Source organism: Pocillopora damicornis, chromosome 13 (genome assembly GCF_964200805.1).
Source record: "Pocillopora damicornis chromosome 13, jaPocDami1.2, whole genome shotgun sequence".
Taxonomy (NCBI): domain Eukaryota; kingdom Metazoa; phylum Cnidaria; class Anthozoa; order Scleractinia; family Pocilloporidae; genus Pocillopora; species Pocillopora damicornis.
The window spans coordinates 4,611,103-4,624,585 of NC_142682.1; the positions used below are offsets into that span (position 1 = coordinate 4,611,103).

A 13,483-nucleotide genomic window follows, 5' to 3' on the forward strand; every position below is an offset into this window, starting at 1 on the left:
AGCGGAACATTCATGTCAATTTACTGGAAAGTGGAATAATACCTAAAAAAGAGCCACACTATGTTGCGTTATCAGCTGCTGATCGAGATAAGAGCTCTGTTGCACTTTGGAAGAGAGGATCCAGGGCTGGACTCGAGAACACGACCTTGGAGTTGTTCGTTTATTTCCGCCGTTATCTCGGATGCAGCTCTGGGAAGGGGCACTGGCTTATCTTACGAATTGCGGCTGGTAATCGAGCCTTGTAATTGAAACACCGTTGTCTGATCTTTCATTTGTGGACTCTGGGCAATAATTTTAATTAAATGCAATAATTAGCGTTCTTTACATATTTAGTAAATTACTGACCGGAACTAAGCATTTAATCAAAACCAAAACCATCTCATCCATGATCCATGCGAGTCTACCGTCTCTCTTACATCTTAGTGACCGGCCATTGTTTTTAGTCTGGGGGAGGGGGGTTGGAGGATTTTGCTGTGTCGCAAAAAAATTTACCTAATTCCCCTAATTCCCCTTTCCCCCCCCCCCCTCCCCGCTCAGGCTCTTCTGATCCCGACCCCTCACTAGTAGTTGGTTGGTATTTGGCAATCAATTATCATCTCTATGGTCCCCCTTTATACTCTGTTGGCGACGACTAGTCTCCTTCCGCTCTCCCTGAAAACCATGTGATCCCCCCCCCCCGTATAAAAGATGACTGGTTCCTTCGCAACGAGATCTTTAAATGGCGTGACCAGCCTTGTGTAGGTGTTGAGTTACACAAGTTGACTGGCACGCGAATTGATCGTGACAAGATTTTTATTCATGAATAGTTCAGACTTTCCTTAGTAAAGTGCTTAATATAAGGAATACCAGACACTTGAATCAAGTCACGTGAATCGCTACTAATTAACGTAAGCTTCAAACGGCATTCTTAACTCCGATCGTCACTAAAGGAGCGTCAGAGTTTTTCGGGCGGTGTCAAAATGAGCAAAAAACCAGTGTTGAGGGACGAAGGAATGCTTAAAGATATCTTCCAACTGTATGACACTACAGGAGGGGACAAAATTGACGTGAATCAACTCGGTCAGGTTTTGCGAGCGACAGGGTTGAATCCCACACAGAGCGAAGTCCAGAAAGTGGAAAGAGATGTTGGCAAGTCGACGGTTTCTTTCGAAGAATTCTTGCCGATATACAACTCCGTTGCACAGCACATGACAAGTGTATCAAGTGTGAGTCCTGAACAAGTTGTGGATTGTTTCAAACACTTCGATCGGGAGGGAAGCGGTAGTATTTCGTCCAGTATGCTACGTCATGTTCTGACTTCGTTGGGCGAGAAACTCACAGATGAAGAATTTGATGCTTTGTCGTCAGGCCATGTCAGCTCAAAAGGAGAAATTAGCTACGAGGTCTTCATACCTGCCATCATGGCAAACGCTGAATGATAAAATGGGGAATTTGTTTTATTAAGATGATTCGACTTGCGAGCGAAATGGAGTGATTGTCAACTGAGAAACAATATCACCTAGGAATACTTGAGAGCTTTTATGTGACATGCCATGTTGACCCTTTGAAACGCGTTGAATTCTATCGCCTTTAAGTCCGCCTAATTGACCATCAAACTTGTAATCGTTAGTAATTTAGCACCATATATAACAAACTCCCTGGAGAGCAAACTACAGGCTTTCTGATAATTCTGTTCTTTTCTATCGTAACCAGAGGAAACGAAGTTAAAGTCGAAATTGAGTTGTCAACACTATGAAAATATTTAGTCTTATAGACGCCTCGATATGTAAACAAATGATGTTATATGATGGTCTGATAACACAGAGATATGGGAATTAGGAGACTTGTGAAATTCATTCACTTTTACGGTCTTTCATATGCAAAGGGTGATAACTTATTATCTTGTTTCCGAACACGATTGGACGAGTTATGTTCCGTCAGACACTTCAGAAAACGCTCTTGGTAGAATTGAATACTATGCAAATTATGTAAACACTCAATAATGAGCAATAAATCTATATGTTGACTTTGATACGGAGCCTATTGTCAATAGATCGCAGCTTGAATTCTTCACTACCCAGGCTGTTTTAGTTCTCATGATATCGCACCTTTCCTTGAGATTTCGTATGATACGCAAATGGCACCCTTAGACAATCGACAAATTTTTGTTAGGTTGAACGGGTTTGACGTCAATAGCGGTGAATGCAACACCCATCGGAAAATTACGGCTTCAGTCACTAATCTTTCAGCTCCTGGAAAGGACTGGTAACTAATCAGAAAAGTCCAAACCGATCGACATCCTCATTCTTTTGGATCATGTTAGTATCTTAGCAACTACACACCTACCCCTCCCCTAACCAACATTAACTTTAGCATTGACAACATTAATTTGTTATCCATTTTTTGGGTTAGGGGAGGGGAGGGGGCGCAGTTGCTTAGATACTGACCCATCAGTCCTTCCAAATTATCTTCATAAACAGCACTGCGCTGATAACACTTCGCACATTCTTTGCATATCCCGTAGAGCACTTTCTTGGGCACCTTGAACCTTTTTCATTCAATTTAACTGATAACACCTGGTTTCAAACGATCTTTTATTTCCAATGCTGTCACCAATCTGTATCATTTTATAAATTGAGGCACGTCAAGAGTTTCGTGCACTTTTTCTAAAAATTGATTTTCTGGACCTTTGTCAGTGTTGCAGTGGTCCTTGACGGCATCGCAAACGCCTAAATATGATAGAAATAAACAAAGTGGCTACAGGACGCAAGGCTTTAGCGTGCTCTATTTTGACGATGATCGAGGCGCGCGTAATAACAAAACAAAGTAAATATAACGGATGGCAGTTCATCGGTGATTCGTCAATTTCAATGATGTTCTCGGCTCTGCTAGCGTGAATGCATTTCTGTTCGTAAGGTGCCAATCCTTTAGCAATAATAACCCAAAAGTCTAGCTTTTTCAGTTCAGGATTTTTTTTCCTCATTTTTTGCGCCCAAAACCGACCTCGCTCGAAGACTCACTCTTATCATGTTATTTTTCAGTCCTTTCAGGCTTGCATGACATCGGGACACGTGGTTGCGTCTTGAAGCTAAGACAGCCTATAAATCACGTGGCAGAATGGAACTTCAGAGTGTTAGAAAATTAAATTTCGCTTCCAAAGTTTGTATCCCACTAAGTGACACCCTTAAATTTCAACGGGAATGACTTCCCAAAGACTTCTATTCAGCTAATTACAATATCTAACCAACGGAAGGAGCGCAAATTTACGCTATCAGGAGCCCGGGTTGGTACATTCCAAAGAAATATTGTGCCTACACCCAACTTTACACCCATTGATTAAAACTGGACAACCCGAGCTCAAGTATAACAGCATTTTTCCTTTACCCTATAAATCCAGTCAGTGCCGTTGAAAATGTTTCAAAGATTGCGTGACTCTTCTAATTTGACACCTGACGTCATCTCACATGACACGCGATCTACTAGCTAATATTACAAACTTTGAAAATGAAATTTTCTTTATAAAACTTTATTCGAGGTTTCTAACATAACCAGTTTATTTTAAGATCAATTTTCTTTCCTGTCAACCCGAGGGAAATTTGTATTGTAAACTAAGCCTGTGAGCTTAAACATTATATTCCGCAAGGCAGCGATCATTACTTTCGTGTCGCAAGACAATTGCCGTCCTTGCCTCTTCCCGTGGTTTCGAAAATTATCTAATGTTTTGTGAGAATTATCGAATGTTTTGTGAGAATTATCGGCTCCAGAGGGAAAAAGGGAACACTAAAGCAGATTGCGTGACAATATTTGGTTGTTAGCAATTGTTCTTTGCCAAATATATTGGCAAGTACAGTATGCAAAACACGGCTGGCCCAGCCTTCTTTGTGGGTGTAACCGAGAATATCATGTTTCTCTTTACACTCCACGCCTCGTCAGTTTCTCCTCTTGAGAATCTAAAACCGACCGTCTGAGTCGAAGTACTTCATTTCTTGTTAGAAAATGGCTGCGAATTGCGGATGGCTTTGGTCTTTTGTGTGGCTAATCATTCTGCTTGTCCTCGCCTGGCCTCTAGGAATTCTGGCTGCGGTATTGTATGCGATATTTTCACCGTTCGCTGCTTGTTGTGCCCCGTGTACTGACTTTACAAACTTTCTTATGGAACACGGCGTTAAGTTGCCCTATACAGCCGCTAGTAACATGGTTCATGGACGAGCTGGTTGTTAAGTTCTGTTCTAGTGTGTGAAAATCGCCAAAACCGTGATTTATCTTACCAAGACGTATCGATGTTGTGTAGTTTGTTTGAACAGAATGCGAGAAGTGATGCACGAACAGAGCTGGAAGAAACACACCACTTTTATAGATATCTACTTTCCTTTGTTTCAAGATGATTACTGTACCCGAAAATCAAAATTTCCAAGACGGACCCTGCTCAAGCTGTAAAAAGGAAGACATCTTCTGTCGCTACGACCTTCGATCTGCAACGAGAGAGCTGACGAATCGACGCTTTTCCTGATTTCTCATGTTTTCATCGTAAAATTCAGTGTGAATGGCTTCTGATGTGGTTTAGATAACAGTTGAAAGGAATGAATTTCAAATTTTCATAGAGAAATGATTGCTACTCGCGTTCAGGCAGTAGGTTTAAAGAACTAAGTTATACAAATTACAAAACAGTGAAATTCTTTTGTTTATTTTTGTATTGTATTCATAATCAAGGTTCAATAGAAAATTGCATTTTAGTTCTTCCATCTTCTGTTTGATTCGCGACTTCCGGCTTTACAATTAGCTTACTGTAAGCGGGAAAAGGAGTCGCCTTAACTTTTAGAGCAAGTTTGCAAAACCTGTTCATTGCATAGCTTTGTTTCTACGAATTGTTCAACATCAGCTTTGATGTATATAAAAAAAACAATAATGATGCATATAAAAACCAACCTTTCATCTAAAATTAAGTTTTAATCAAGTGTGGTTAAGAGTCTTCATTTTTAAGACAATGTTATCGTGTCATGGGCTATCCACAGAAAAATTTCCCCACCAATTGTTAGCCCGCATTGATATTCCCACACAGGCATAATGGACTCTGAGAAAAAGATGAAAGTCAATTGTGTAATCATGCATTTTGGAAATGAGGTGATTTTTACATGACCAACACATTCCCACACACCACAGCTTTGAAACCATCAGTAACTGAGACAGAATTTCTCCTCACATTGTCAAAACAATATCAAGCAGACAAATGTGGAGAACAAAGAAAAATAAGCAATTATTGAATGGGATCAAGCTTGATATCATATGTATGAATTATCAATTCCAAGGTCTGAGTTGTTATAAAGCTGTAGGCTGAGGCAGATAACACAAACACAAGGTTTAATAATTTATGATATCATGCAAAAACTGAATTCAACAATTGTTTTATTGTACATTTTTTAAACTGTCTGCAAAAGAAGATTCTTCTGTCTGAGTTTGCACAGTTTGAGAACACTACATGATCAAGGGGCTTGGACACCAGGCAGACTTTGAACCAATATTGGGTTACCATATTGACTTCACATGTTATTGTAGGTTGACTGTTTAGTCTCAACCAATCAGAGTTTTCATAGTAAGGCTAATGTATTATAATACCAATTATGGGATTATTAGTTGATCCAATAGCATATTCTCCAAACTGACCTCATAAGAATTGTAAAAGGCAACCAGAAATATTGCTTTCAGGTCCATATTGGGTTACCCCTGGCATTTTTTCACTCCCCTGAAGGTTCACTACTGCCTAAGGTGAAGAAAGTTTATCATTTTATTAGCTATCTTATATTGCAAGTTATGTATTTGTCATTATTATTTCCCTATTTACATCACTGGCAAACCTGAATTTCATTTATTTTAGACTAAAACACAACAAGGTGATATTTGAAACAGCCTAAATTGATACAAAGGTACTCACAACAAAATCAAAATTTGTAGAGTACAAGTGTAAAGTAAGAGAATTCTATATTTAGAAGCCTGTAGAAGGAAGGATTACATATTACTTTCTTCTCAAATTTGAACAGTGAAGCCTCAGCAACATAGCAATAAGTTATAACAATAGTTTATTATTATAGATACAAGTGGACAATATATTTTCAAGTTAATCCCAAGAGTCTACTAAATCTTTCAAATGACACCTTCTTGTATGCTTGGCATACAATTAACGCTGTTTGCACATCTTACACATCTAAGTGAAGTCGAGTATACTCTTGTGTACACAAAGCACCCCTTAGGAGTTAGCAAGCAGGGCAAGCATAATACTGTTAGTTACTTTTACATTAATATCTTTAAATTCCTTAAGATTTTATCCTCTTTTTTCACCAATTTCACAAGCTTGCTAGCCATATTTTCCTCCAGGAAGGGTGGGGTGGGAGGAAGGGAGGGGTACTTGAGTCAAATTTGCTTGGTATGTGCCTCTGGCCTCTCAGAACCCCTACCCTACTATAGTCAATTCTGTGGCCCATTATAGACCTTACTGTAGTCACTTTTTGGAAAATGCAATGTTTGCAATCCCAATCTAGTCACTTTCCGTTTATTCATAAACCATGTAAAGCATTTAAATTTAATAAATCCTAAAGTAAATTGATGCATATGTTAAACTGGAAATAGAACACTAATTTCTTACCCCAAAAATTCCAAAAATATGCATCCCCAAGCTAGTAACTATTGAAAATGCAACCTTATTGTAGTCAATCTAGTCATGAAAAATGCGACCCTATCCAGCGGCACATCCCCCCTGATCTATTTTGTATCACTAGGAACTACCCCCCCCCCCCCCGCGCTTGTTAGCTTTCTTCACCCCTTATCGTTTCGGTTGGTTCACCTTAAACATTTTCCCATGGCCAGGTATAACCCAGTCCGCCATCTCTAACACTTTCGCCCTGCTTTCTTTGTGTTTCTCCGGGCATTCGCTGTATTCTTCCCACACATTCTCGTCATCTTCATGTTCAAACAGATCTCCACAGACAATAACTGTTCCATAATCAGTGCTTCTTACCACAACACTTACATCTGAGAACGTGTGTCCTGGAGTAGAAATAACCTGGACAGTTTCACCATCAATGCAATACGGTGTTCCTTTGTCGAAATTTTCGGGAAGATCGGCGTAATAATCCTGCTCTTGCAATATATCATGAGACACCATTTGGACAGCGTTCGGAAACAGGTTCAAATTTCCAACGTGATCTATATGGCCGTGAGTGCAGACCACAAAGTTTACTTCTTCTGGTGCATGACCGAGGTGTTTCAGTTTATCAAGCAGACGTTGTTTATCCCTTGGGCTTCCCGTGTCCACGATTATTCTATTATTAGGCCCAGTGATTAAAGTGCTTGTTCCATTAGCTCTATATCTGTTTTCCTCGTCTGTGTAACCATAACCGTCGAGCAAAATAGAGACTTTATACAATGCGCCTTCTTCCGCCATTTTAGAGGAAGTGAAAGGATAACGAGTGGAAACAGACTGGTGACTAATGTTTTGAAAACCGCTTGTCAGTTGAGCTATGGGCGCAGATTGTCGTTTGCCGTCGAAACGACGACGGTAATCTGTTTGCTGTATAGGAATTGCTGTTTTTCAGTGTGAAAATTTCATGAATCTTCACCACCATGTCAGGTAGTGAGCAAGAAGGTAAAGGGGAGGCCAAGATGGTTTCGATTCCCTTGTCATCCGATGATGAGACATCACTCGGTTAGTATCTCTACTTAAAAGAAGTTGAGATTTTTCAAGCTTCGTGTAAAACCTTTCATCCTTCTTTTTAGGTATTTTAAAGCAAAGTTCGCTTGCTTTACAAGTAATGAAATATTCGGGATGTTTACGGGTTTATCGAGGTCCGTACGTACTGATGCAGTGATTGAAAATGATCGCAATCTCGCAAGAAGCCTAATTAACGTGAATCTGTTCCCTTTACATATTAAGTGATTTGTCGTCCTCTGAATTTTTGTATTATTGTGTCGTTGTTATTCAGGGTAAGTCATTGATCAATTGATGAAAGGCAAAAAAGGGTGGAAAAAAGCTTGAACTAATTGCGCACAATAGTCATCACCTAAAGGATATTTGGATTCATTTATACAAAAAATATTTTAGATGTGGGTGCTCTCTTGTGTATGCTGTAGCATCAAGGTTATCTTAATTACAACTTGTAGTAAATGTTTTGGAGTTTCAAGGGCAGTTGAGTATGATTTACTTCTATGAAAACTGGGAAAACAAGAGGACTGATTCTGAGGCTGATTGAAGAGAATCATTGGATGGACTTCTCTTTGGCAAGACCTCATCTTGAGTCTTCCAGTGTTATTTTTTTCTCTCAGTGGCATATAGAGGTTTAACCCAAGATCTATTTGTATATTCTCCCATCTAGCTGCCACACAGTTCCTAATAAATTAGTTATGAGAACTGGTTGTAACATATAGATCAAGATAACAAACTCTACTTGATATAAGTTTGAGTATTCTCGTTAACTCTTTGCTGGATAATGTATGGATATTGTAGGGAGAGGTTACTTCTTAATCACTAATAGGAGTTAAAGTGTTATCAACAAACTAGAGCAGGGAAGACAGGGGAGGTGATATCCAATCAATTACAAGTGGAGAAGGATCTCTTATCCTTTTTCAGCAAAGCATGAGTGTGTTTTTTAATTTATTTACATATAATTGTTGTTTTTTTCTTTCTGTAAAGTGCATTTTACAATTTGCCCATACTAACTATATGAGATTGTGATCACATTTATTTTGTAAGAATGTGATATAAATTACAGCATATTTTCTTTGTATTTGATAATTTTAATAATTATTATGAAACTGATTTTTTTTTTGTGGTTTGTCTTTGACTAGGGACAAGCAGTCATTATCCAAATCAGCCAAGCTACAATTCTAAGGAAGGAAGAGAAGGTGGTGCCTTACAAGGTAAAAGTCTACCTTGCAGGTTGAACACCTTTGAAAGTTCTAGCTTTGGAAATTGTGGGATTTAATGTCCTCAAACTGATACTGGTGTTGCCTTAACCCTTTCACTCCCAAGATCTAATTGGTAATTCTCCGTACTATCTGCCATACAATTCTCATGATGTTAGTTCAGAGAATTTGGTATTGGATCAACTAATCATCCCATGATTGACATTCTTCTCTAATTCTCATCGCTTGCCTGCTTGATATTGTATCGATATTGTAAGGAGAAATTCTGTCTTGGTCACTTGTGGGAGTGAAAGGGTTAAAGTTCTATCAGTATTTAAGCTTCCCACTGAAATTTGTTTGTCTATTCCAATCTTCAACCCTTTTCAGTTTAACCCTAATTACACCCTAACATCAGTATTCTATATTCTCTATTGTTATCTCATGATCTTAACGAACGATTCAGCAGTATTACTCTTAGGAGAAGTTAGATACTAGCCACTCTTAACCTTTTAACTCCCATGAGTGATCAAGAATAATTTCCCCTTACTTTCCATTGTACTATCAACCAGACAACTGATGAGAAAAAAGAAAAATATCAATTTGGCGATTACTAGTTGATCCAATACCAAATTCTCCAAATTAACATCACAAGAACTATAGGCAGACAGTAAAGAGAATTACTAAATTACCAAAGGGTTAAGAATTCAATCAGTAAATGTGACTTTGACAGACTTGTGTAGACGTACCAGTGTTTAGTAATTTTTTTCCCTTTTCTGTAGTAGTTATCTAGACAGCATTATTTCAATTCTCATTCTAGATGATGTAACAGAGGACGAAGAAAATGAAGCAGATGAGAAAAAGCGCCTTATTAGTCAAGTACTCGAGCTTCAAAACACTCTTGATGGTGAGTTTGAGTGCCATGCATACACAAAAAGTTTTTGTTGAGTCTTTCAAATGAGGGACATGCAAACTTCCACGAGGAGGAAAGATCAGTTGGTCCTGTTAAGAGCCTTAGTGGGGTCCTTTATATCACTGTGGAAGAGGCATGGTCCCACATAAATCAAAGGTGTTTATTCAGCATTCAATTTAACTACTCTTTAATACAGATGAAGAAGAAGTAAATTTCTAAGGAGCAAAAGAAAAGGACTTTTACAAAACTATACTAACATATAATATAGGAAAAATAAATGCAAAGATGCCATGAGATGAAAAATTACCAAATGCTGAGGGAATATATTAGACATGAACCACTTATAGGAAAAAGGTTTACAAGGACACAAAAGTAAATTAGTTGTTTAAAGCGTGAAAATAATGGTTTGGAAATGATACATGTAAAAACGAAAAGAATTAGTGTTCAGCAATGTAAGACCTAACTGTTAGATATTTAAGAAAATTACACATTTGCCACAAGGATTGCCCAAATGCCCCTCTTCTTCCAGGAGTATAAATAAATTTGTACTTACATGTTTGGAAAGAACAGGGAACTTCTTTTAAGGTGATGGGGAATTATATTGGCATGGTCTTACTAACTGTATCACTCAAGAAATGTGAGGTTCAGAAGACTTTTTGTATTGTCATGGTTTTTTAATTATTGTTACCCATGACATCCTTTAATTTTTCTAATATTTTTTTTCTTTTTGTTTCTCTGTTTCAAAATATGTGTAGGCTTTCCATTCATGACAAAATAAATAGTAAGAATTGTTTGGGTTGACCGAAATTATGTATGATTTCTTGTGAAAAATATAAAGCACAAATACCCTGAAATATTATTTTGGCAATGGAGATTGAAGTTGGGTAAGGGCAATTGTCACTGCCGCAATAATCCCAGGCTAGAGGGGAAGATTCTGTTCTGTTCAGTTTCACAAGGTAGCTTTAGATTGAAGTTACACGATGCCTCTAGTTTTGGCTCGGTCAACAAGTTTTTTAATAATAAGTGATTTGACTCAAATAAACTTTAGAAGGTCAGTTCAAGAGAGAGTTTTGTCTAATGACTTGCTAGCCAAAGGTTTTTGTTATTATTTGAAAATGATATGGAATTTTTTTCCAGATTTATCCCAGAGAGTAGATGCTGTAAAGGATGAAAACCTGAAGCTTAAATCAGAAAACCAGGTATGAGGCAAATTGATCTGTCAAATAACTAGAAAAGTATGATTCTGAATTTGTTTTATTTTTATTGGACTTTTTAAAATCTGTTTGTTTGCTTCTCATCTCTATTGTTGTTTTTGAATCATAAGGCATTATTCATAAAGTCTTGTAACTACTTTCAGAGTGGCTGCCTATGCAGGTGCTATGATGATCCATTTAACAAAAGTCCTCTTTTCACCATACAAACGTGTGTGACATCAAGAGAACTTCTTAATACTGACAAAAAATATATTTGATTAATATATAATATGAATTATAATCTGAAGATTTGTGTTAAATCAAATTGTCACACATCATTTTTGTTTATCAAACAATTAAATGTGTTTTGATAGAGTTCTTGCAAGGTATACCTAAAATCCTTCTCTGTTTTTTTGTATTTTCAAGGCGTTTCAATCTATTGACACATGTAAGTCAGTAAAAATTTAGTTCTGTTACATGTTACATTTCAACAATATTTAATAGGTACTTGGACAGTACATTGAAAATTTAATGTCAGCCTCAAGTGTTTTTCAGCCAGCTAACCCTGACAGCAAGAAAAGGTATTTTACAAGTGCATTTTGTGTTTATTCTATCAATAGAGAAGACCAGGAATATGATTTAGCAAATGAATTGCTAGAAGAGACAGTTAAAGAGATTATTTTGATTTGGCACACACTTTTCTGGTGAAAGGTATTTAAAAAAATGAACTGATTAAAGCTACAGTGTTGAAGTGAGGACAATTTTGAACAGAAATCAGTTAAAAAATTGAGATAAGGTTTAGGTCTTAAACTGCAAGACCTGTTTCATTTTAGTCATAAATATGAAATTAAATGCAGAAAGAGAAATGGAATGCTGTCAATTTGATATTAGGTTAAATAAAAAACCTACGGGATTATGTACATGGAAAACAGTGATCACTTGGTACATTTATAACATTAATAAGTGTATTTCTATGCCATTGTGGAGGCAAGTGTCTGTAAAAATTTTTTGAATTTATTAGCAAGAATTAACGAAACCCTTTCTCCTTAGGCCGAACCCTTCCAAACCAGGGGTGAAGAAAGGAGACAAGACGATATATTAATGTCAACATTTAAAGGAAGAATTTCTTCGTGTTTATCTGATATATCATTACCTAACTGCTATTTTGTGAGCATTTTTTTCCTTGCCATGGATCCAAGACTCTATGAGACTGAAGAAATGAGACTTAAGCATTTAACAGAGATAGTATTTATATATGTTATAGTAGTATAATTTGTCAACAATAATAATTTTTTGTTGACTTATTTCACCTTTGTTTGAGGACAGGGAGTCATGGCAACATTAAAATGCAAAATCATTCCGCGAATGAAGCTATCTGGGCTGTATTTTGTGTATTTAATACCTTAATATCAATTGTTGTATTAGAAGGGATTGTTTCTTTTATTTGTTTCTTTAAACACCAGTGGTGCATAACATTATTCTGTTTCTTTTTGTTGCGGTGTTACGAACCCAGTGTGGTCTAACTGGATGTACTGACCGCAACAATCATGGTTTTTCTTTAATTTCTGAGCTGAAAATCTGAGGTTAAAATCTCACTCCAAAAATCTTGAGAGCCGTCAGCTCATTGCTCTTTGACTCAGGATGATTTGAAATCGTCAGCTTGACTTGATGGTCTGACCCCTGATACTAGCTCGTCCACTAAGGCTTCGCGATAGGTATCCGCTGAACGTACGAATGCAGGTGCAATTCGATTGGGCGGGTAATTGTTCGATAGGATTTCTTCAGCTTCTGTGATGTTATCAGCTGGTTTGAAATTAATTGCCTCTCAGAAATGTTCGGGAGTCAGTTATGTATCGACTTCGCTTAGTATCCGCACTGTCTTATGTACAAATTCAGTTCGTCAACAAGAAGTGAGAATGGAGTCCTTGAATTGTTGCATGGCTGGTTTTGATAGTTCGATTAGCTATTGGACAAGTTTAACAGAAATACTCTGATCTTTTGATGTAAAAATAATTTTTCCCATTGTTGAAAACTTACTTTACGCGCACAGCAAAATACTGCCATGTACTCGTCATCAAGACAACGCCTTTGTATCGTTCAGTATCAACTCTTTGGTCACTATGGTTCTTATCCAGCCTACAGAAGGGAATTTACAACAACCTACCCGAACCAGTGTACATCTGAATAGGTCATACATAATGCACTGCAGTGTTTCGTGTTCGAATTGAGATTTCAGGAGCATTCAACTGCTGTCCATTAAATGATATCACTAACATCTGCAAGCATCGGGTTTGTACGTGCGGTAAGGTTGCCTTTTTTCGGCGTTGAAATAATCAATAGCGATCCGATGAAATGAATATCAGGTCAACTTTTGATGTTTTCTTCGGGTATATATAGAAGTAAATGAATGTGTAGAGCGTTTACAAAGTTCCACCTCAAATTATCATATGATGTATACATAAACTTTACTTTTAACTTTTTAAGTCCCAATTTATGGGGATAATAAGCT

The 13,483-nt window shown here is 37.4% G+C and overlaps 3 protein-coding genes across 3 annotated transcripts; 2 read left to right on the top strand and 1 right to left on the bottom strand.

Moving 5' to 3' along the window:
* The first annotated feature begins 903 nt into the window (after positions 1 to 903).
* Positions 904 to 2,011, top strand: LOC113667412 (myosin-2 essential light chain). Its single transcript, XM_027183227.2, has one exon. The coding sequence runs from the start codon at positions 960 to 962 to the stop codon at positions 1,416 to 1,418; it is 459 nt and encodes a 152-aa protein (XP_027039028.1). The 5' UTR covers positions 904 to 959; the 3' UTR covers positions 1,419 to 2,011.
* Positions 2,012 to 5,365: 3,354 nt separating this feature from the next.
* On the bottom strand, positions 5,366 to 7,440 carry LOC113667406 (metallo-beta-lactamase domain-containing protein 1). Its single transcript, XM_027183223.2, has one exon. The coding sequence runs from the start codon at positions 7,412 to 7,414 to the stop codon at positions 6,794 to 6,796; it is 621 nt and encodes a 206-aa protein (XP_027039024.2). The 5' UTR covers positions 7,415 to 7,440; the 3' UTR covers positions 5,366 to 6,793.
* A 34-nt stretch (positions 7,441 to 7,474) lies between these two features.
* On the top strand, positions 7,475 to 12,340 carry LOC113667411 (short coiled-coil protein). The gene is made up of 6 exons (XM_027183226.2): positions 7,475 to 7,675; positions 8,815 to 8,886; positions 9,689 to 9,775; positions 10,919 to 10,980; positions 11,479 to 11,555; positions 12,025 to 12,340. The coding sequence occupies exons 1-6, from the start codon at positions 7,594 to 7,596 to the stop codon at positions 12,074 to 12,076; spliced, it is 432 nt and encodes a 143-aa protein (XP_027039027.1). The 5' UTR covers positions 7,475 to 7,593; the 3' UTR covers positions 12,077 to 12,340.
* Positions 12,341 to 13,483: the final 1,143 nt, after the last annotated feature.

What these genes read in the sequence shown, in the direction of transcription:
- LOC113667412 (XM_027183227.2), top strand. Translation starts at nt 960, where the DNA reads ATGAGCAAAAAACCAGTGTTGAGGGACGAAGGAATGCTTAAAGATATC.
- LOC113667406 (XM_027183223.2), bottom strand. Translation starts at nt 7,414, where the DNA reads ATGGCGGAAGAAGGCGCATTGTATAAAGTCTCTATTTTGCTCGACGGT.
- LOC113667411 (XM_027183226.2), top strand. Translation starts at nt 7,594, where the DNA reads ATGTCAGGTAGTGAGCAAGAAGGTAAAGGGGAGGCCAAGATGGTTTCG. An exon ending in CGATGATGAGACATCACTCG is followed by an intron (nt 7,676 to 8,814) that starts GTTAGTATCTCT and finishes GTCTTTGACTAG; the next exon opens with GGACAAGCAGTCATTATCCA. An exon ending in AACCCTGACAGCAAGAAAAG is followed by an intron (nt 11,556 to 12,024) that starts GTATTTTACAAG and finishes CTTTCTCCTTAG; the next exon opens with GCCGAACCCTTCCAAACCAG.